At 35.4% G+C, this 22,084-nt stretch overlaps 1 protein-coding gene across 8 annotated transcripts in view; it reads left to right on the forward strand.

Annotated features, from left to right (window-relative positions):
* The window catches only part of Kdm4c (lysine demethylase 4C), a 382,463-nt gene that overhangs the window by 216,025 nt on the left and 144,354 nt on the right, over positions 1 to 22,084 (forward strand). For 7 of the 8 annotated variants that reach the window (XM_040285752.2, XM_078047622.1, XM_078047621.1 and 4 more), the window contains 4 exons: positions 3,006 to 3,199; positions 6,199 to 6,422; positions 8,677 to 8,996; positions 10,650 to 10,758. In XM_040285752.2, coding sequence (XP_040141686.2) covers positions 3,006 to 3,199; positions 6,199 to 6,422; positions 8,677 to 8,996; positions 10,650 to 10,758 — 847 coding nt within the window. Of the gene's footprint in view, positions 1 to 3,005; positions 3,200 to 3,883; positions 4,553 to 6,198; positions 6,423 to 8,676; positions 8,997 to 10,649; positions 10,759 to 22,084 lie in introns of those variants that run through there. The other variant, XR_005733943.2, reaches the window with a different exon arrangement.

The following is a 22,084-nucleotide window of genomic DNA, read 5'->3' on the forward strand; positions in this document are numbered from 1 at the left end:
TTGGATTCCTTTTTTGTTGTGCTGACTTAGTGCCTTTGATTCCAGAATGGCAGCATTTCTGTTGGTATACAGTTCTCTAAATCCTTGTTAGTAGTAGGCAATCCATGGATGTGAAATCCATTGGTTTCTAAAGAGTTCTGAAGCTTATTCAAAGTCTGGGAGCCAGATGTACACAAATTAGGTTTCATAGTACCATCCGATCAAATGAGATGACCATCAAGCTATAGGTTTTGCTTTGTTTGGTTTTTCTTAAGCCCTTTTCCTCAGAAATATTGTTCTGCACTTTACTGGCCCACTTCCCCTCGGGATGCTACCACCATAGTCATTCTCAGGCCTAAATTAGCTCATTAAAAGAGGGAGCATGACTGTTTTCCAGTATTTTATGTTTCCTCCTGAAGCAAAATTTGTAACATTGTAAGGAAATAAAGATTCTGATTATGAGACATGCTTTCATTTTCCCCCCTTTACTTGAAAGATTGCATCTTTAACCAAAATACCTTTAAAATTGTCAGGATCCTCATTTTCCACATTCCAAAGGGATGATACCCTAGAACTCTCACTATATACAGTTAAAATAATATAACTTAGTGTTGTAGGTGAATAGTATTAGATTCTGAACAATTGGTACAATTTGCATTCAGTTTAAGGTAAATTTTTCTTGGCTGATGGTGAGCAGGAAACTATTGTGGTAGAAGAAGAGCTGAGGAAAGGAAGCATTGGGTACTTTTGGACTCCAGTGACCTTAGTTGGAGAGGAGTATTCATGTTGCCTTGCACTGGGAGAGAAAACTGAAGATCTCACTGATAAAGTCATATCTTGGAGGCATTGAATCCAACACTCAAAAGTTTAGACTTTAGAATAAAGGCAGAGAAGGGTGAATGTATTGTATTAAACTGAATAATGAAAGATCACAGTCTGTTTGAGGGATCTTAAAGAAATTATTATAAAGATGGATTAATGCTAGAAGAATCTACAGGCAGGGAAATAAGTTAGCTTTGTTTTGCTTACTCTAGGATTCAAGGTCTGACAGCGAAGTTGGAAGTATGCTGGAAGTAGGAATTCATGCAGTAGGCATTTCAGAGGAAGTGACAGTGAATTTCTGTGGGTGATGGAGCAAGGAGGAATGAGCAAATGTTGACTAGGTACATAGGAGAGTGGAAGTGGTATCATAGATGTTTACTATGAATGTAGGATAGGGGAGATTCATGGTATCAACAAGTCGATAGTGCTAGAATGAACGTGTGTTTGCAGTTGACAAAGTTAATTTTAGATATGTTGCCAGTATGCAGTTATCTAGACCCTTATCAATCTTCTTGGAAATTCATGTACAGACAGAAAGGTCCTGCACAGATGTTTCCTGGCTGGCCACATCGCTGTTTCTGGTTTGGGCTGAGGTGCTTGGATGGATCTATGTTTCCTATGTTTTATATATTTAGTAAAAGTTTGTCCATTAATATTATACTCCACGGGGCTGGGGATGTGGCTCAAGCGGTGGCGCACTCACCTGGCATGCGTGCGGCCAGGGTTCGATCCTCAGCACCACATACCAACAAAGATGTTGTGTCCGCCGAGAACTAAAAAATAAATATTAAAAATTAAAAAAATATTATACTCCATTAAGGAAAATTTGAGGCTTGAAATTAATTAGGTTTTAAAATTAGTTTGCATAGAAGTGATAATTTTATCACTAGTATATGGAGAATCTTGTCAAGGATAGCAATTAGTCACCAGATGTGTTTAGATTTGTCAAGGTATAGCAGTTAAATCTTGGAAACTATTTACTACTATTTCAGTGATAAGGCAAAAACGTAACTCTAAGCCCTAATGCTTAGAGTGCTGGCCTCAGTATAATTAAACTTGTGTGAAGTCTTTATAGGAAACTTGTTTATATGGTGTGATTATGTATTCATGAATATCAAGGCTGTAATGAATTCAAAATTTTCTTTTCTTTGAACTTCCATCTAACTCTCTGCTTTTCATTGGTTGATATTATATTTGATGTGATATCAAGAGACTTTATTTGTTCCTAAGTTTGTTTACAGCATGAGAGTTTATTTGTTTAAATTAGAATATAATTAAAGTCCATCTTAGAAAATTTATCTCATCTTAATTGTTTAAATTATTCTAATCAAACTTTATATGTTTGCTGACAGCTCTGGTTTGTTAGTCAATTTTATTATACTAAGTGAAATATCAGAGAGAACTAACTTACAAAAAGTTGTAGCATTTCAAAATTCAAGATAATCAGACCCCATTTGTTTGGCCTTTGGTGGCATATTATGGCAGGAGCACAAGTAGGAGCAAACAGCCACACCTCCAACAAGAGGAGAAAGAAAGATGGTAGATAGGACTGGGCCAGCTTTTTTTTCTAACAAGACTTTCAAAAGAACTAACAAGGGAACTTGTTTTATATGATGTGATTATGTACTTATGAATATCAACTGAACACAGGAAATTCTTATTCTCTCAATGACCTGAGGAACTCCCTTTCAACTCCATCTCCTGAACATTTTGTCACCTGCCACAGTACTACCCTGGAGACCAGCAGTTAAACTTATGGGCCCTTGGGGGACTCTGAGAACACTGCCTAACCACAACATCATGTTTTCAGACTTACAGAACTCCCAGCATTCAGGTCATTGATGCATCCTTTTCATGGGAGGCTAATCCTTCTGCTGTAGGCAAGCTTTCAAGTGTGTGCACTTTGAATTTTACCTGGTATAAAGTTCCCTATGAATTGTACAAAGTATTTTCACGTCTTATTTTCCTTTTTGTAAATGTCAATATATAGGTCCTCACCTCTGTTCTGAAGAAATTGGGTGTATCACTCACTGAATGTTTGAAAATGTAAAGCATTCTACCTATGTAGTGACTAAATATTCACATATTCATATATGGTACATTAAAGGGCTGACTGCATGTGATTTTATGTTTATTGCAAATATAAATATAAATATGATTTTATTTCATTGCAATTTTTTTGAAATCATTTGCTTGTATTTTAGTGCACTTGCAGAAAAGACATGGTGAAAATTTCTATGGATATCTTTGTGAGGAAATTTCAGCCAGACAGATATCAGCTTTGGAAACAAGGAAAGGATATATACACCATTGATCATACAAAGCCCACTCCAGAATCCACCCCTGAGGTGAAAGCATGGCTGCAGAGGAGGAGGAAAGTAAGAAAAGCATCCCGGAGGTAATGACTACCCACTGCTACTTCATCTTGCTTGTCGTATTTACTCAATTAAAATGGATCAATTACCATGATATCTTCAAGGGAATTTTTAAAACTTATTTATTTATTATAAGTTTGCTTAATATCTTACTGAAAATTTGAGGCAAGGTGATTTTAAATTTTTGGCATGTATTACAAATATAGGAAGATGTATATATTGTATTTGAGAATATTTCTGAAGTCAGTGTAGAGCTTCTTAGACTCTGTACACTAATCTATTTCAGTGTTGGTCAAGTCGTCTGCATTCATTTCCATATTTTAATCATTTCAATAACTTGATTTCTAACACTTTCATTTATTATCAGTTTCATTTCAGTATTTGTCAAATATCTGATATACATTTTTTATTTAGATGCTTATATTGTACTTCATTTTATATATGTAGTTTTATTCTTTATAGTACATAAAGCAGAACATGTCCTGTTTGTGCAACTTGATTGTCCTTGTGAGCTGTATTTTCCATTCCCTTTTTGTGCCTAGGTCATTTCAAAAGTTTAGGTCTTCTATGGGCATCTAGCCATTTAAAAACCCATTGAATAGATGTGTGCTATGTTGCTCAGGTCCTTAGGCTACCTTTTAACTCTTATATTTTTCAGATTTATTTTAAATTTTTCTCTTCAATATTGCTCATTGTTTTTCTTTCAGATTGTAAAAGTAATATTTGAGCTTTGGAGAACATTTGTAAAATAAGGAAAAGAATAATGAAGGAATCCCAAATCACCCATAACCTCACTTCCCAGAGATAACCAGTCTTATCATTTTATATATATCCTTTACATATATATTCATTATATACCTTTCCAAAATTGGGGCCATCCTTTATTAACAATTCGATGACCAGTTCTGTGAGTGTATTTTTTATGTAATTAAACAGATTTTTTACAAGATATTTTTTAATGCCTGCATGTATCTAACTAATCTCCCTGCATTTGGACCTGTAGCTTGTTTCTACATTCTTGCTATTAACAAAATAACACTGTAATTTATAATCATTGCCCACACTTCTAATGCTTATTTTCTGACTCTTTCTTTTTCTTCCCCCTAACATTTATTTTCTGTTATTTTAGAGTGGTAGTGAGTGGAGAACCTTAACAACATGGAGTCAAACTTTCACAATTTATAAGAGATAAACCTGAGGCAGAGAACTAGCCAATAGCTGATTTAAAACTCAGGTGTTGCTCTTTTACCCTTTAGTGTAGAGCAGTGGTTTTCACAGTATTACTTTTCAATTTAGTTTAGTGGTCAGGATTCATATTTTATAAATATGAAGTAAATTAGAATAAAGAGTACAATAGTACCTCTCATGTGGTAATGGTAAGTATTAACATGTGTGAGCATGTGTTTATGTGTGTTATGTTGCTATTTATTTAAAATGTGTGTAACTTACTATGTTTAACTTATTATTAAGCAACACTAGAGATTCAGTGCTTTGAAAAATGTGTTAATCCACATTATCAAAAAAGTAGGAATAGTCAGTCTTGGCAGTAGACACACCCGTGGAACATAGTGTGAAGTGCTGTTTTACTGGACAGAAAGCAATACTTCATTTAGGTATACGACCCAGTTTCCTAGTTGTTAACCACAGTGGGATTTTTGAGTTGATATGGAACATCAATTTTGTGATATTGAAAACATCTGTCAGTAGTTTCAAATAATTAATGGAGCTAGGTAGAAAACCTAATGTTTAGTAGCTTATTGGATATGCTCAGCCTATGATGCAAAGTGATTGCTGATCTCTCTTCAGTAAAACCCTATATAGGGAAGTCCAACATATGAATTGATTTCCTGAAATATCAAAGTGATATTAGCCACCATATTTTACATGTATTACATTTATCATACTGTAGAGATTTTCCATTGCATGTATTCTCAATAAAAGTGATGATACCACTATGGTTACTGCCATCAGCAGCAACCACAGCTAATTTATATGGGGTTTCCCTAGATATTCCCTTTAACTCACATCTCTGCCCTCCTTGGCTTCCAACATTTATTAGTTTGTGGTGTTTTCTCCTGTGTGTATAATACCTGCCATCACGTGTGTGAATGTTTAGGTTTTGAGCACAGTTGCTTTGAGGTGATTTGTGATTGCTCCTAATTGTTATTATGTCATATACCAGATATATGTATGATAAAACTCTGAAGTGCCTTATAGGAGAGTACCAAATGTGGAGATAAACAAAAATAGTGTCTAATCTAAATAAGCTGATAAAAGACATTAAATATATACATTTATTTTTCCTGCCATAATACCTTTAACTATTGATCATTTGGAATTTAATCTGAACGATTTTACACTTGCCTGAGAAATATAGAAAACTTGGGAATATGGTCACTAGTTCATCTTGAAATATGAATAATTTACACTGATTTTCTTCTCTTCCTTTTTACACTATCTAAGTAATATTTTGTGTTGATTTTCATTTCCCCGTCTTATCATTTTTTTACTTTTTTATTTTCAGACTTTTATTTATTTAAAAAATTTATATTTAGTTTTTTAGACTGATACATGAAAACATAAAAGTTTTACATATTAATGGGATAGTATGTGATATATTCATACATGTGTACATTGTGTAAGGTTCAAATCAGGGCAAACATTTGTCTCCTTAAATATTTTTGCATGGGGAATATGTATATATTAAGGAAATTTTCTTCTAGGTTTTTGAAATAGATGATACTTCATCACAGTCTATGTTTACTGTACAAATATTCTATAATATTTTAACGTGATTCTTTTTTACATAAATGTTTAATCAATTTTTTAAAGTTTTTAAAATTTTAATTTTGAGTTATCTAGTATTAAAACTGGTAAGATTAATATTCAGGTTTAATATGAAGTTTGTCTTTGCATAGTGATCAGTTGTAAGCAAATGAATAGGAATGTTTGTATCAGCATGTATTTTTTTTCATATCATTTACAGTCTTTCCTCTCTAACAACCACTTCTCTTGGTTATAGCTTCCAGTGCACTAGGTCTCATTCTAAAAGGCCTAAGGCTGAGGAGGATGAGGAGGTGCCTGCAGATGTCGATGAGGCAGAGGACCCTAATCATGATATAGGCATAGAGGACCTCAAGGTCAGAGAAAAGCCAGAAGCAGCAGCAAAGCTAGGTAACACAGAAGCGCCTTCAGAAGACAGGGTGCAAATGGATCAGCACTTCTCAGATAATATCAATGTTTCAGGTGAGAAAATATTTGATTATATTTCACCCATAAGTAGTAGGTGTTTGATGATCTAATGCCTTAAATCTATGTTCAGTAGTATAGTTGTCTTAATTACCCACCTTGCTCATCAGTAACTATATAGGGTTATTTAACCAGGAAGCCAAGAGATTGTTACAGTAAAAGAAACATGCAACACTGCTTTTTAAAATGCAATTGTGAGACAAACAGCCAGCAGTTTATTTTCATTTTATAAAAAAGAGGATTCCAAAATGAAAAAACAAAAATTATCTTTAGTGCAACTCAATTTACAATATACAATACATTTTGGAAAGCTTCTCTTGAATTCACATGAAGCAGAGAAAACCAATTATAGATAATTCTTTGCATATTTTCAGCTTTTGACTTAATTTAAAGAAGAAAATAAAGATTAACATTTTAAAAAGAATAACAAAAATAGCGTGATGAAAGGGTACATACAGTCCCTGGACTGTTTCTGTATACTAAAAACTCTTAGCTACTTTACTCTCCCTGCCCCCAGCATATCTCTCTGAAACTTCATTAATGCTTTGCCTTGTTAATATCGTTTGGAGCTTTTGTCCTTTTAATAATCAATCTAGTTGGTAATTCCTAACTTCCTCTCAAACCCTGTATTCCATAAATACTTCAGTTGTTGGACTCTTCTGAATCTCTTTTCCTTTTTCCTCCTCATTCAAGTGGATTCATCTCTAGCTTTCTCTAATGCAGAGTGTGCTTCCTTTCTGTTTTACCAGTGTCCATTCCTGTCACTTCTGTTGTCATTTCTCCATATAGCAGTTAGCGATCCCTTTAACAATCATTTAGCTTAGGTTTTCTCTGTCCTTATTATTATTCCACTTACTATAATAGAAAAAGTCCTTCCTGGCTGCTTCTTCAGACTCATTGCCTTTGCCCTTCAAATATTTTATAAATGAAGTTCATATAGACTTTTTTTTTAAATGAATTCATACATCAGGGGAACTAGACAAATATACATTTACAATCCAGTGTAGTACCTCTCTTTGTAGAGATGGCGTGGGGAACTGCTTATCTACCACTTAAAGACCAAGATGGACAGGTCAGGTTTCTTGGCTTAGGTGATATCAGAACTGAATTGTGAATAAGAAGAAGATACCAAGGTCACAAAAGTAGGGAAAGAAATTGCATCAAATGCAGAGAAGACAGTTTTACAATGCATATAGATATTTCTTTATCATCCTTCAACATGTTTTCCTCTATACAGGACTTAATCAAAAACTTTGTGAGTTGCTGAAGATTTAGCTGATGGTATCCAATTTCATTAGTTCTGTCTGGTTCATTGCATTTTGCCCTCCAGGTTTTGAGACCTGGAAGAGAACTTAAGTAGAAGACTGGATGGGTTCATCATTAGAGGAAGTATGTAATAGGAGGAAATCATGCTCTGTGTGTGTGTGTGTGTGGGTGTGTGTGTGGGTGTGTGTGTGAGAGAGAGAGAGAGAGAGAGAGAGAGAGAGAGAGAGAGAGAGAGAGAGAGAGAATATCCTGATATGTCAGAGAAGAGAAATATTTTGTAATTTTTTTCTTATATATTTTCAGTGTACGGTATAAGTGTAGTGTAGGAAATAATTTGTATTGGATTTTATAGCCTTATGCATGTCATTTATATACATTGTATCAACTGGAACATTTCATTAATAGTGGCTCATAGCATCATATATGTAATTTGTATTTTTAGGCAGATTTCAAATTGCTATAGCTGTTATAATTATTACAATTGCCTTGCTTTTGGTATTAGCCTTTAGTATAACCTCGTTTTAATCACTTGTTTTGTTAGTAGGTATTTTCTTAGGCTAAAATCCAAGCTTTCACCGTAACAACTGTGAAATCAGTATGATATTTTGTGACCTTTCACAATTCTGTCCGTGGAAGTTGAAAGGGAAAGTTGAAAAACATAAAATCAGTTGGAAATAATTTAACACTTCTACTCACTAGTAATATGATATATAGTTTAAGTTAGGCTCAGTGGCCCATGCTTGTAATACCAGTGGCTTAGGTGGCTAAGGCAGGAGGATTGCAATTTCAAGGCCACTCTCAACCATTTAGTGAGGCCTAAGCAAGAACCTGTCTCAAAATTAACAAAAAAAAAAGTGTTGGGGATCTGGCTGGGTGATTAAGCACCCCTGGGTTCAATCCCTAATACCTCTCTCTCCTCCCATAAATAGGTAAATAACTAAGCAAGATGTAAGGTTTATTAATAGTCTTTTGTTTTACTCTTCAGGAAACAGCTGCTCAACTACACCTGTAATGGAGAAAATAAAAACTGAGTGTGCCAAGGCCGGTGCCACAATTATACCTGCTTTGCCCAAAGAGGTTAATGACTCTATACCATTGTATACTGGGCATGAGGAGGTTGAAGAGTCAGATCCACCTAAGCTTCCATGGCCAAAATCACCTGAGTCAACTTCCTCAGTGACAGAGAGTTATGGTGTGTTTACAGAGGGAGAAGAGAGTGATATGGAAGGCCTTAGGAGTGGCCTTGAACCTGGGGAAATACCTGCCGTCCTCAGTGAAGAGAGAAATGGCTTCAAAGTTCCCAGTGTATGTGGCAATATTCATTTTTACTGTTTTCATTGTATGTTGAGCATGCTTTCTGAAAACAACATGATGTGCTTTGAAATCTTGCTTTAGGGCAGAAATAAATAACATTTTACATTTATGGGTTTTAATCATTTTCCTTCAGTGACTAGGAGGTAGGCATTCCATGAGCTCTGGCTCATATTGTGATAATTTATTGCTCAGAAGCTTTGCCCACATGTTGCAATTTAGTTTCATATTTTTTGATATTTGCCTCTTTATTTGGAGATAACTATAAATTCATATTCATGTATAGGAAATATTACAGACAGATCTATGTTTCCTTTCCCAGTTCCCCCCATTACTTTATTCTAGGAAAACAGTCGTGGAATCACAACCACATTGATATTGATATGGTCATGGCACAGAATGGTCTGTCACCTGCAATAATAACGAGGCTGGGAAGAATTCACCTTTTGGACTCTACCCTCCTCCTGCCCACAGTTATTACCTTTGGGACTAAGCTTTCTATATGTTCCATTTTAACATTAGGGCATACCTGATCCCTCTTTCCTCCAACTCTTATTTCTTCCTGTCTGAATCCTAATGTCAGGGCAAGTTTTTGATCCTGCCCACTTTGGGGAAAAAACAGAACTTTGGCCTCCCAGAAAAGTTAACAGGCCTCTAGATCACCAAGTCCCCCATGTTATGTTTTTGAGTGTCTCCTTGTGTCTGTGGTAACCTTGTTTAATGTTAACATTATATGCTTTCAGCAAAAGCAATCCCTATTATCATAAGATTGGGTGTTGAGTGGGCGAGCTTAGACAGTGTCTTTGTCAGCATTCAGAACTTCTTTTGGCCATCTGCCCTGATCATGGAATTCAGAGGCATGTGTGATGACATCCTCAGTTGCTTGAGCTGACAGTGGTTCGGTAGAGGAGTATGAAAGTTTGCATGATGAGTATGATAAATTTGTCCAATATGATGACTTCTGTTGGGTCAAATTATGCATTATGTATTATACTGAATTGTAAATGAGTATCTGTTAAAAAACACATAAAAATATGGGTCAAATGAAAAAAATGGGTCAAATTTATTTGAAAATGTGGCTAAGAGAAATTTGCATTCAATGAATGATGCTAAAATGGCTTCAAAATGACAACTGTGTATCATTAAAAAAATAATATCTTCGATTTCTCATCTCATCCTATATGTATGTGACAGGAATAGCTTATTTCTGAATTAAAGGAAGTATACATTCTCATCTTGGCAGCATTTCCTTCTCTGTGAGGGTAGAAAGCAAACTTACCTGCCAAATTTTCACATGGGAACTATGTAGAGGCTATGCAATATCAGGGCCCTTATTTTATGAGTATATAATTTTAAACTTAGGCTAATTTTTAAAAAGATCTTCGGAAGCTTGCCAAATATACCCTGCACTCCAATTAGGATTTTAAGATTCTGCACAAGTGTTAACTGATTTGTTGTTAAAATGATTTAACAGAATGTTTCCTCTTTCTTTTGAGTTTAATTTTTTAAACAAATTCCTTAAGATATAAATAAGCAGAAGGTATTTTCATAATTAAGCTTTTGTAAATTATTGTGAATTACAATTTTTGTTTTAAACATGTTTTTCATTTATATTTGTTTTTTTTCCCATATTTGTTAAATTATCAGATAATGGAGGCAGAGACCAAAACTGCTAAGAGTTGGCGCCATCCACTTAGTAAGCCTCCAGCCAGATCCCCAATGACTCTTGTGAAGCAACAGGCAACAAGCGATGAAGGTGAGCTGATGATATTTTTTTATTTTTTTTCCCCCTGTGTACAGATGTTTGTTGTAACAAACTGTTCTAAAAAGTTGTTCAGTGGAAAGAAGATTTGACCCTGTGGCAATTACATACCTTAAGCCTTAAACCACTTCCAGGCAAAAAGAATTTGCATTTTAGGAATACAGATTTGCTTCATATAACCTCATGGTGTTGCTAGTAAAAGTCTTTCTGTTTTGTTGCATAACATTTGTAACTCCTGATATTCCCTAAAGACTTTCCAGAAGTTAAGAATCACTTTAACATTTATTTATTTATTTTTGTTGCCTCAAATTAAAAATCAGACCACTCACCCGTTTTCTTCTTTCTTGTCTTAGCATTCTATGGGCCTTATTTTTACCATTTCAAAATAATCCATTAAACAGTTTTTGGGTAAAGAACCCTTCTTTAGATATTCTTCTTTGCTCTTGGAAATTGTTAATTATGGTCACCTATTTGTGAGGAAACAATATTGGTTTAAACTTCTATTTAGAATAAATAGACTCTTTAAAATGTGTATATCATTGGCAGATTTTTTCCTCCTTTTTTTCTTTGTCTTCTTTTGTAGCACATGTTTACTTAGGAAAAAGATGGCTCTAGTAATAGAAGTAATGAAACACATTTGTATTTATTTCTATTTGTCACATACTGTTTTTCTCTTAGTGTCAGTTTAATTAAAGATAAATTTGTATCAAGTAATTAATATGCTGTACTCCTTCTTTATCATCACCTGTTTCAGCATGGCTTCTTTGAAGGAAGCAGGGTCCATTAAAGGCAGGAAGCAGGCTGCTTCCTCCTATGAGCATGGTTCCCTACTAAGTTTATTTTGATGTGAACCATCATAAATTAGCCTACAGTTTCTCCATGAAGAACACTTCTGATTTTAATCTGTAGAGCTTGTGACATTTTTAAATGGATTGGGTTAACAAAGTTGTATCAAGGATTTGAAATTAATATTTTGCTCAAACATTTATGATCTGCAGTGGTCTCACTTTCCATTCTAATATGTTAAAGACTCTGGGCATCCTCTGGGGATTTTAAGAATTGAACAGAAAAATTAGAGAATTTTATACACTCCTAAATTGATAATGAAGTATGATTTGTAGCCCGGAATAAATTATTTAAATCATCGAGCATTTGAATGTTTCCTTAGCCTTTTGTCTCTATGTCAAAGTTGCTTGTGCAATTGGATTGAATGAATATTGTCATTGATAGAAAGGGATGAACTGAGGACTTAGAACAACACTCCCAAATCCAGCTGCTTCGGGGGAATTTTCTGCTCTAATTTCTCAGCTCCTTTTGTACTATTCATCTATGTGAGTATAGCTGTATTAGAGTCTCTGAGAAGTTACATCTTTACACAGCAGTCAGTGTTCCTTATTGGTGAGTGAGATGGTTTGTAATCATCTAACAGACTGCAAAGGGAATTTAGAGTTGAAAGCTGAAGTTGAACAACTTAAGTGTCTAATAATGTGAAATTGTTTGGATGAAGTATGGTCAAGCAACTGAATGAAATATATTGTTGCTGTAGAGAATGATTCCAGAACGTCATAGTTATATTGCGGGTGTAATGCTTCAGATACAGAGTTAAATGGTAAAATATGGTTTAATGTTTTTTTTAGATTGGGAGTATTTTCTGGCAAGCACTTCTTTATTGATGGTCTTGGAAAGTGCATAATGAATATCCTGGAAGCTTTGGTATCTGAATTTGCTTTGTTTTGGTTGTAGTTTTTCCCATGTTTTTTATTGATATATTATAATTATGCATAATGTGGATTCTTTGTTACATATCTGTTCATGCATATGACATACAATATAATTTGGCTAATCTCATTCCTAGTGTCTTTGCTGATGTACAGATGTTTTTTTAACATGACCTCCTTTAAAAGACCTAAACTTGTGGGTATGTACTGATAGTAATCAGTCATTTCCCCATATCAGAAATAAGAGAAAATGATATAAAAAGGAAAAATGTATTTGATCACAATTTGGCCCCAAATGGAAAGACAATCTGCCTTTGCCTGTTCTACAGAAGTGTTACAATTTATAGGAACAAAAGCCAGGAAGTCTGTATATGTAGATTGAGCAGTCTGTGCCAGCCTAAATATATGTCACAATTCTAATTCTCTGAGTTTGTTGCATTACTTTTGGTGACAGGGCTTTGAGGATGGTTGGTATTAGCTCTAACCTATATTCTCAACATTAGCTGGTTGCTTGTATGATCTGGGATGGAGAAAATAGCTTAAGAACAGGGTTAGCAGCAGGAAATGTCATGGATGGGACTTTTTAAAAATTAAAAAACTTAAAATGAACCCATTATATTTTGACTAGTATTTCATCAGCACCACTTTAATTTGCTGATACTGACTCCAGAACTTCTCCTGCACTGAAAAGAGGTTAATAGACATCCTGCGTAATACCAACCTTTCAGTATGCATTTTTTCAACACTTCTACATTTCTTCTTCTTCATTGCTCATTGTTCATTGCTTTTGAAGTTTTTATCCTGCACACAAATGTGCATTTCTTTCCCAATATTTTAAAATGAATTACTACATTTGTTTCCAATATAATATTTTTAGCTTTTCCTATTGTTCCTTTCATATACTTACGTTTTTGTTCACCCACTCTCCTTGGTTAAGTTATTTGGTTCTTGATGTTTCCAATGCAGCTGTACCCCAAGTGCAAGTCCTGCTGACATACAGAAGATCTTACATCATGTCAGCAGCAGACACTGTGATACTCTGCTCAGTAATTCTCACTGTTAATGGTGATTGCAGTGGACAAGATTGTGCTTAGAGTGAAGTTTGTTTGGAGGCTGTTAACTGAAAGATTTAACTCAGAATATATATAAGATTGTCATTAAATGATTTTAATTGTATTTTCTATGTTAACAAGTCTTCAAATTATATATAATGAACTTTCACATTGCTCAAGAGTGTTTTACAGAGACTTATAGTGTCAGTGTGATGGACTAGATGATAATAACTCTCTATTTACAAGGCAGCCAGAAATGATGGATAAAATAAAACAAATCACCTTCATGTATGCATTTAGAGGCAAAACAGTATCAAGGACAGTATTTCTCCTTGTCTGCACCTATAGTCAAGCCTTATCACTCCATTATTTGTGTGACGCCTCCATGATTGTTGCCTGTGCTCAAAGTGGGGATTGTAGCAACACCTGCCATAGAGTTGTTGTGAGGGTTAAAAGACTAAATGTGTGTCCTGAGTTTCTTGGGATGCTGAGGCAGTAGGATCTCAAGTGCAAATCCAGCCTCAACAGTTTGTCAAGACACTGTCTCAAAATGAAGGGCTGGTGATGTAGCTCAGTGACATAACACTTCTCAGCATGTGTAATGCCCTGAGTTTGATCCCTAGCACTGCAAAGAATCAATCAATAAATCAATCTATGCATACATAACAGTGTTATAACAGTGTTTGGCAGTTAAATAGATGTTTGTTGTTGCAGCTATTGTATGATAAGAAGGGGCTAGAGGAAGAGGATTGCTGGACTGTGGCTCTTTCTGGGACTAGAGTGGAATCAGGGCAGTCAGAACCAATATCCCAAGGATCCCTGAGTTACACACAGCTGGATCAGAGCAGCCTATGTTCTTACTTAAGGGCATCCTTGGGAAAAGCAAGAAAACAAAATTGATCACAGGCACAAGAAGAGGACAAGGGAACTTTCCTGCTTGTTCCTTAGCCTTGATTGCGGAAGGGCAGTAAGGTAGAAGAGAAATTCATCATGAAAATTCCTAACCTTAGGACTGTGGTTAGATTTAGATGTTTTATTCCTTTTGTTCCGAGACAGAAATTTAAAAGGAAAGGGCATTCTGGCTGTTAAAGCCTCTGGAGCATCTGTTAGAATTAATCACAAAATCTTTTGAACCCACATGGAACAGGAATCTGGTTGACTAATGGTCAATGGACTGTGGAGACCCGGCTTTCTGCCTTATTGGTTTTTTGACTTTGGCATGTCCTCTCTCTTGCCTCAATTTCCTCCTGTAAAAAAAAAAAAGTGTGAGATTTGGTCATAAGTGATAAGGTTTCCTACCCTGCTGTAACATTTACTGGGGTAAATGTCCTGTAAAGTGTGCAATGATATGTTGAGGGCTGATTCTCAAAAGCGCTGACTGCTTTTGAACCAAGTTTTCATTTATAACTTTTCCAATAATATTTTCTAATTTCAAAACAATTAACACAGAAAGATTGAAAGACACTGATACCCATCTTTTGTGTTTTACCTAAGTGCAGAGGTGACCCCATATACAGTTTGGATATTGGAAAGATTCAGATTAAATCCCTTTTATGACTCTGATCCCTCTAATCTGAATTGTCTGAATAACTTTGAGTCTTCCCTTCAGCAAGTGCAGTACTATAATGAGCCGTTAAGCATCTCTTTGAAATTGAGAACAGCTTAGACCTGATCCCTATCTCTGTAATGTCTGCATGCCTGGAGGGTTAGATTAAGAGCATACTTCCAGCAATGTTACAGTAATTTATTTTTTGGAAGTCTGTCTATATTAATATTATAATTCATTTAGAAATGGATTAAATATTTAAACATAGAGATGTAAGTAATGGAAATTGATTCTTTAATTAGAGATCATTTTTTGGTCTATGACCATTATTTAACACTGTTTTAGTCAGCTCTTCATCACTTAGACTAAAAGACTTTACAAAAACAATTTTAGAGGAGAAGAGTTTATTTGGGGCTCACAGTTTCATTGGTCTCAGCCCATAAATGGCTGATTTTATTCCTCAAGGCTCAAGGGAGATAAGGCAGAACATCATGCTAGAAGGGTGTGGGTGGAGCAAAGTGGCTCAGTATATCCCACCAGGAAGCAAACAGAGCTCATCTCATTACCTATAAAATACTAACCCTAAGGGCACACTCCCATCAGCCCAGCTCCTCTTACCACACCTTCTTACTTGCAGTTACCACTCATTGATTCCTATCAGGGGATTAATGCACTGATTAGGTTCAGATTCTTATAACCCATTCATTTCACCTCTAAACACTCTTGCATTGTTTTACAATGAGATTTTGGGGGGAGGATACCTTATAGCTGAACCATAACAAACTTTATCTATATTTTTAGTTGATTTGAAGAATAAAATGTATACATTTAATAAGCATGTTTAAATTAAATCCTAGAAATTTCAGTCTGACAGTATTTGTTTCTCTCTCCAAATGGTTTCTTTTTGTCCTTTATTTTTGCATGGGCAGCACTGGAGATGTAACCCAGGGGTGTTTTCCCAGTATGATACATCGCCCAATCTTTTTTCTTTTCCATTTCTCTAAATGGAAAGACACTGAGCTGCTGAAGCATCTTAAATTGCTATCCTTCTGCCTCAGCTTCCCCAATCACTGAGATTATAGGAATATGCTATCATATTGGACTTTCTCTCTCATTTTCTTCCCCTTTCCCTCTCTTACTGAAGAATGTGCAGAGGGCCTCACACATGCTAGGGTAGGACTAAGCCACACCCCAAGCTCCCCTGCCTTTTTTTAAACATTCCGAGTCAGGGTCTTGCCTGACTAGCCTGGCATTTGTGATTTTGTCTTAGCTTCCCAAGTAGCTGGGATTTCAGGTATGTGTTAACATGTCATTTCTTTCTTTTAAATTGTATTTATAGTATAATTTAATCCTAATCTGATCCTTAGCATATTTTGCCAAAACAGGAACTACCCACTGATTTCTCTTTATTAGAACTTTTGTTTCTTCTCAGATTTCCTTTGGTATTTTCTGAATACACAACCTGTTGTTTCTCACTGTATCACCTGTTCTGTTAGTATAGTAGCTGATCTTTTTTGTGGTACTGGGGATTTAACCCAGGGATGCTTTAAAACTGAGCCATATCCCCAACCCTTTTTATTTTTTATTTTGAAGCAGAGTCTCACTGAGTTGCTTAGTGCCTCACTAAATTGCTGAGGCTGGCCTCAAACTTGCAATCCTCCTGCCTCAGCTTCCAGAGTTGCTGGGATTACAGGTATTTACTCCCATGCCTGGCTAGTAGCTGACTCTTGAGCACTTTGCAGCTCTCCCTCAAACAAAGGACAGGGCTTACAAGTAGAATTCAGAATTCAAATGTAAGGAATTGGCTGCTTCACTTTATGAATTTATTGATTTAAACACACACACACACACACACACACACACACACACACACACACACACACACACACATACATATTTAGTTGTAGATGGACGCAATACCTTTATTTTATTTTTATGTGGCGTTAAGGACCGAAGCCCATGCCTCATGTATGCCAGGTGAGCACTGTATCACTGAGCCCTAGTCCCAGCCCCTGCTTCGCTTTATTAAATACATGTTTGGGGAAAATTTTGTTCCCCTGATTGTATAATGCTGTTAACACTCTCTTTTCAGACCAGTTTGACTCAGATTGGCCAGTCTTAATTTTATTTCTTTTATTTCAAGGATTATGTATATGTATTCCCCAAATATGATAATGGTATCCTACCTCCCCCCTCGCCCTTTTTTCTCTTCCTTCCCCTTCCCTCCATCCTTCCCTGGAGTTTGAACCTAGGGTGCTTTAATACTGAGCTACATCTCCAGTCCTTTTTATTTTTAACTTTTAGACATTAAAAATGCTAAATTCCTTAGGGCCACACTAGGTTGCTGAGGCTGGTCTTGAACCTCACATCAACCTGTTTCAATCTCCTGAGTCCTTAGGATGTAAAGGTTGAATCACTGCACATGGCTGATAATGATGTGGTTTTGATTTAAGCATAAAAATATTTTAAATTATTAAATACCGATATTATTTTAGATATTAAAGTATAAATATATTCATTTTGCCAGGTGATAATAGGAACATTAAGCTGTTTTATGATGGCATACTAAGACTCGTCTGTGGTTTCCTCTTAGCCTTCAAAGGCTATTTGGGTCTGTTATGATAGTGTAATGCCATTGATTTGGGAGAATGAGACAGGAGGATTGAAGGTTGAAGACTAGCTTCAGTAAGTTGCCTAGGCGTCCTCAACAATTTAGCACGATCCTTACTCAAAAACAAAAAATAGAAAGGGTTGGTCATATAGCTCAGTAAAGCACTTCCGGATTCAGTCTGTAGTGCAAAAAACAAACTAACAAACAAATCAATAAAGGCTATCTGGCCTTGGAATATGTTTCTCTTAATCTCTCTAAGGATCATCTCAGATGTTTTCTTATCTGTATGATGAAATAGGATTTGGAATAGTGATCCAAAGTTTCTTTCAAACTCTTTAAGATTATTTTATTTTATGAAAATCTAATAAGAAAGAAAACTATTTTGTCCTTGCTCTATTATTGACTTTCATTGAAAAGAGAAATAAATGTGCTAGGTGTAGTGGCGCATGCCTGTAATCCCACCAGCTTGGGAACTGAGATAGGAGGACCACAGTCCAAAGCCAGCTTCAGCAAAAGTGAAACTCTAATAAGCAACTCAGTGAGACCCTGTCTCTAAATAAAATACAAAAAAGGGAGGGCATGTGGCTCAGTGGTCGAATGACCCTGAGTTCAATCCCTGGTTACCTTCATCCCTCCCCAAAAAAAAGAAAAAAAGGGAAATAATTAAATTAAGTATAGGTACATCTCTCAAGATAAGTATTTCCTCTCTGTAAAAAGTCATTTTCTCTGCTAGAAAAACAATTACTGTTTCATGATGACTGCTGCTGTCATGCTCCAAATGTTATTAATTTTTGCATAATGATTTCTTGTCTTTGTTCCATCAATTTTTATTAGCTTGAGGTAATATTATACTTTCATTATAAGCCTGGCTATGTTTCTAAGCAATAAAACAGCAAATTCAGCAGATTACTAAATAGATTGGCTTGGTATGTTTTTTGATAGGTCACAGCCAGTGTTTTCCGGCATTATGTGGATATTAAACCTTAGATTTTGTTGGCAGTCAGACTGAATGGATATTTTATGTAGTGCTCAGGTTTGTAATAATATCAGGTATTCTTGCTTTAGCTTGATTTTTTATCACTAAATTCCATTGGAAGCCCCAGTGGCACTGGCTTCAGTTATAGTATTGGGTATTAAAAATCAAAAACACCTTGTTCTTATTATGCTAGTGGTTTGTTTAGGTTTTGATTAATTAAGAGACAAAAATGGTAGCTTTTTAGTTTATGCTACATGGTTGCTTTCTGTGCTTTTCATGTTTATTGAAATTTTTCTGAACTGGCATGTTGTTTATGAAAGGGTGTCTGAATGTACGAAAAGCATTGGGAATGTAAAATAGTTATGGCTTTGGTTCCTTTGACTTTATGCATGTCTTGCTACTCTTAGAGTCTTGGAAAAAACATCTGAGGAACATTTTTTGATATTACAACTACATTGTCCATTTCATTCTTTAGAAAAATAAATGATTACATTAGGTTGAAATGCATGAAACTGCCAATATTCGATAGTTTTTTCTCTATAAATATTATTCTTTATAAATATTACAATTTCATTAACTCACTTAAATATATTACTTTCTATTTCCTTAAACTTGTACCTGAATCTCTTTCCCCAAAGACATATATGTCTTAACTGTATCAACCACTAAGTTATCCCATATTTTGAAATATGTTATTTTGTGTTTTAATCAACCCCTCCCCTTTAGTGTTCTTGCAAGTCTACCTCTGAAGATGGAGAATGAAGTTAGGAAAGTTCATGTATACTTAAATGTTATTTTTATGATTATGTTGTGGTCTTTGGTTTTTTTTTTTTTTTTTTTTTTGCATAGTCCTAGATGGCAACTTCCTGTATAGTCTGGTGCATGGGCACCAGGGTCATGTATTTTAGGTAGGAATTTACCACATTCAGGAAGTTTTTTTTTTTTTTTTTTAACATGCCAGTGCTCCCAGCCACTGAATGGTTTATCATTTTAAATCTATGTATTCTGAACTCTCTTAGCTTAGTTTCCCAAGTTTAGAGAAATGAACCTCTAAGTTCTACATTGCATATATTCTCTTCTATTACATAGTGTATATTGTCTTCATTTTAGAAAAATGTTTTCAGGGTCAAAAATTGCTGAGATTTTTTTGTTCTTTAAAATAATAGAAATAAAGATGAAAGGTTGACTATGATATCTGGCCATGTTTCAGTATTACAGAAATATTTCTATAGCATTGCTTACATTATCTTGTGAGAGGTAAACTGTAAATACTTCAAGTGAGTTACTGAAGGACTTTGTTAAGAATCTTTTTGGAAAAGAACAATGAGTATGAACATCTCAAAGGAAGGAATGAATTTGGTATGAAGTAGACTTGATAGGACAATATTTTGGATTTTGATGTGCAAGGAAAGAGTGAAGGTTTCCAGCCTTCTCTTCATGTGTCTTTATGTTCTCTAAGTTTCCCTCATAGTTGGCACCATGACTGTTCAGCTTGAATTTCTCTTTTTAGCAGCTGTTTAGTGTGATCTGCCAGGTGTTACCTCTGGTAGTTCTTGGACTACCGGGTCCAAGGATCACACTGCCCTTTGTGGAGATGACCAGAAGTCAGCTTTTTGGCTCAGAAAGCCCCCCCACCCCTGTCACTTACAACATGCTTATTGTTCACTGCTTGGAGATCTTATTTTGCCATTTTTTGATTTTATGTTGGAGATGCTATTAGTGAAGTAGCTTAAGAACTTGAGATTTCTCCTGTGAGATGTTTTGAACTATTTGAAAGCAAGGGACTGATTGTTTAAAGTTTCTTCATCTGTCATATTTCCTGGAATGTTATGAGATTTGTGTGCTCACCCTTTAACTCATCTTTGATTTCATTGTCAGAATAAGTTCCTTTTGGTGTCATGTGGTTAGCTTGATTTTCAAAGATATGACAGTTTGCTTACAAGAGTTTTCTTCTTCTTGTCCCCACCATGATATGATAATCAACTGTACTTTTCTTCTTTTTTATATACTCTATTAGTAAATGTTACTTACAGTTCTTAAAGATAGAGGATTTTTACTGAGAAGGAACCTGAAGTACATTCTCACTAATTCACTTGCCTAAGATCACAAGGATTGAAGAGGTAAATAACAGACTTTAAATGCTGTCTGTTCAATTCCAGGATTGTCACTCTTTCTGCTTTACCACACTAGCAATTCCCAGTAATAGTGAGAGTACTGAAAAGAATACATATGAAGATCTAATGACAACAAGACATCTTTGTTGATAGAGTAGATTAATTTCCCAGTAGTCCTTGTTTTTGCCCATGTGTATTTCAAGAACGTACCTATTTGAAATATGAACTTCCTTTTTTTTAATTAAATTTTTTAAAAAATTGTAGATGGACCTAGCACCTTTGTCTGTCTGTCTGTCTGTCTGTCTGTCTGTCTATCTATCTATCTATCTATCTATCTATCTATCTATCTATCTTTATTCGGTGCTGTTGATCAAACCCAGTGTCTCACATGTGCTAGGTGAGTGCTCTACCAAGAACTATCATTGTTCAGGAAATTCAGGCAACACCAGTGATGCCAAATTTCCCTGGTGAAACTAGTACCTTAGATGTAGCATGATTATCAAGGCATTTTTGTGTAAGAAGAATTTAAAGGTGCATCCCTTGGGATGTTTGTTTTTTAAAGCATATATTGACTCAGTGGGAATGTATCCTTAAGTATTTTGACATCTGTATTATGGAGAGGAGATACATAAAGAGTAAAACTGTAACAGAGCTGAGAGTGATGCTTAGTGATAGAGTGCTTGATTTGCATATTGGAATCCATGACTTCAATCCCTGGCAGCAGAACCAAGCAAACAACAAGAGCAGACAGGGTTATGGTTTGGATGTGAGGTTTTCCCCAAAAGCTCACATGTGAGACAGTGCAAGAAAGTTCAGAGGAGAAATGATTTGGTTGTTAGAGTTTTAACCCAATCAGTGTTTAATCCCCTGATAAGGATTAACTGAGTGGCAACTGAAGTGGTAGGGTGTAGCAAGAGAAGGTGGGATTTGCGGTGTGACTATTTGTATTGGGAGAATAGAGTGTTCCTCTCTGCTTTCTGATCACCACATAAATTGCTTACCTCTGTCTCACTCTTCCATCTTGATGTTCTGCCTAACCTGGAGCCTGGAGGAATGGAGCCAGCCTTCTATGGATTAAGACCTCTACTACCATGAGCCTTCAAATAAAGTTTTATTCATCTATAATTGTTCTTGTCAGGTCTTTTAATTACAGAAATGAAAATGCTGATTAAAACAAGCCTACGTTTGCCTTTTTAATTTCTTAAGTGTCTTAGGCTGAAAACAGCAGTTTCTCTATTAACCTTTATTAAACTAGCACATTACAGAATTGTAATGGAAAATTTAATTTTTTTCTGAATGGCAC

The sequence above is a fragment of the Ictidomys tridecemlineatus genome, chromosome 4 (genome assembly GCF_052094955.1).
Source record: "Ictidomys tridecemlineatus isolate mIctTri1 chromosome 4, mIctTri1.hap1, whole genome shotgun sequence".
In the NCBI taxonomy this organism is placed as follows: Eukaryota; Metazoa; Chordata; class Mammalia; order Rodentia; family Sciuridae; genus Ictidomys; species Ictidomys tridecemlineatus.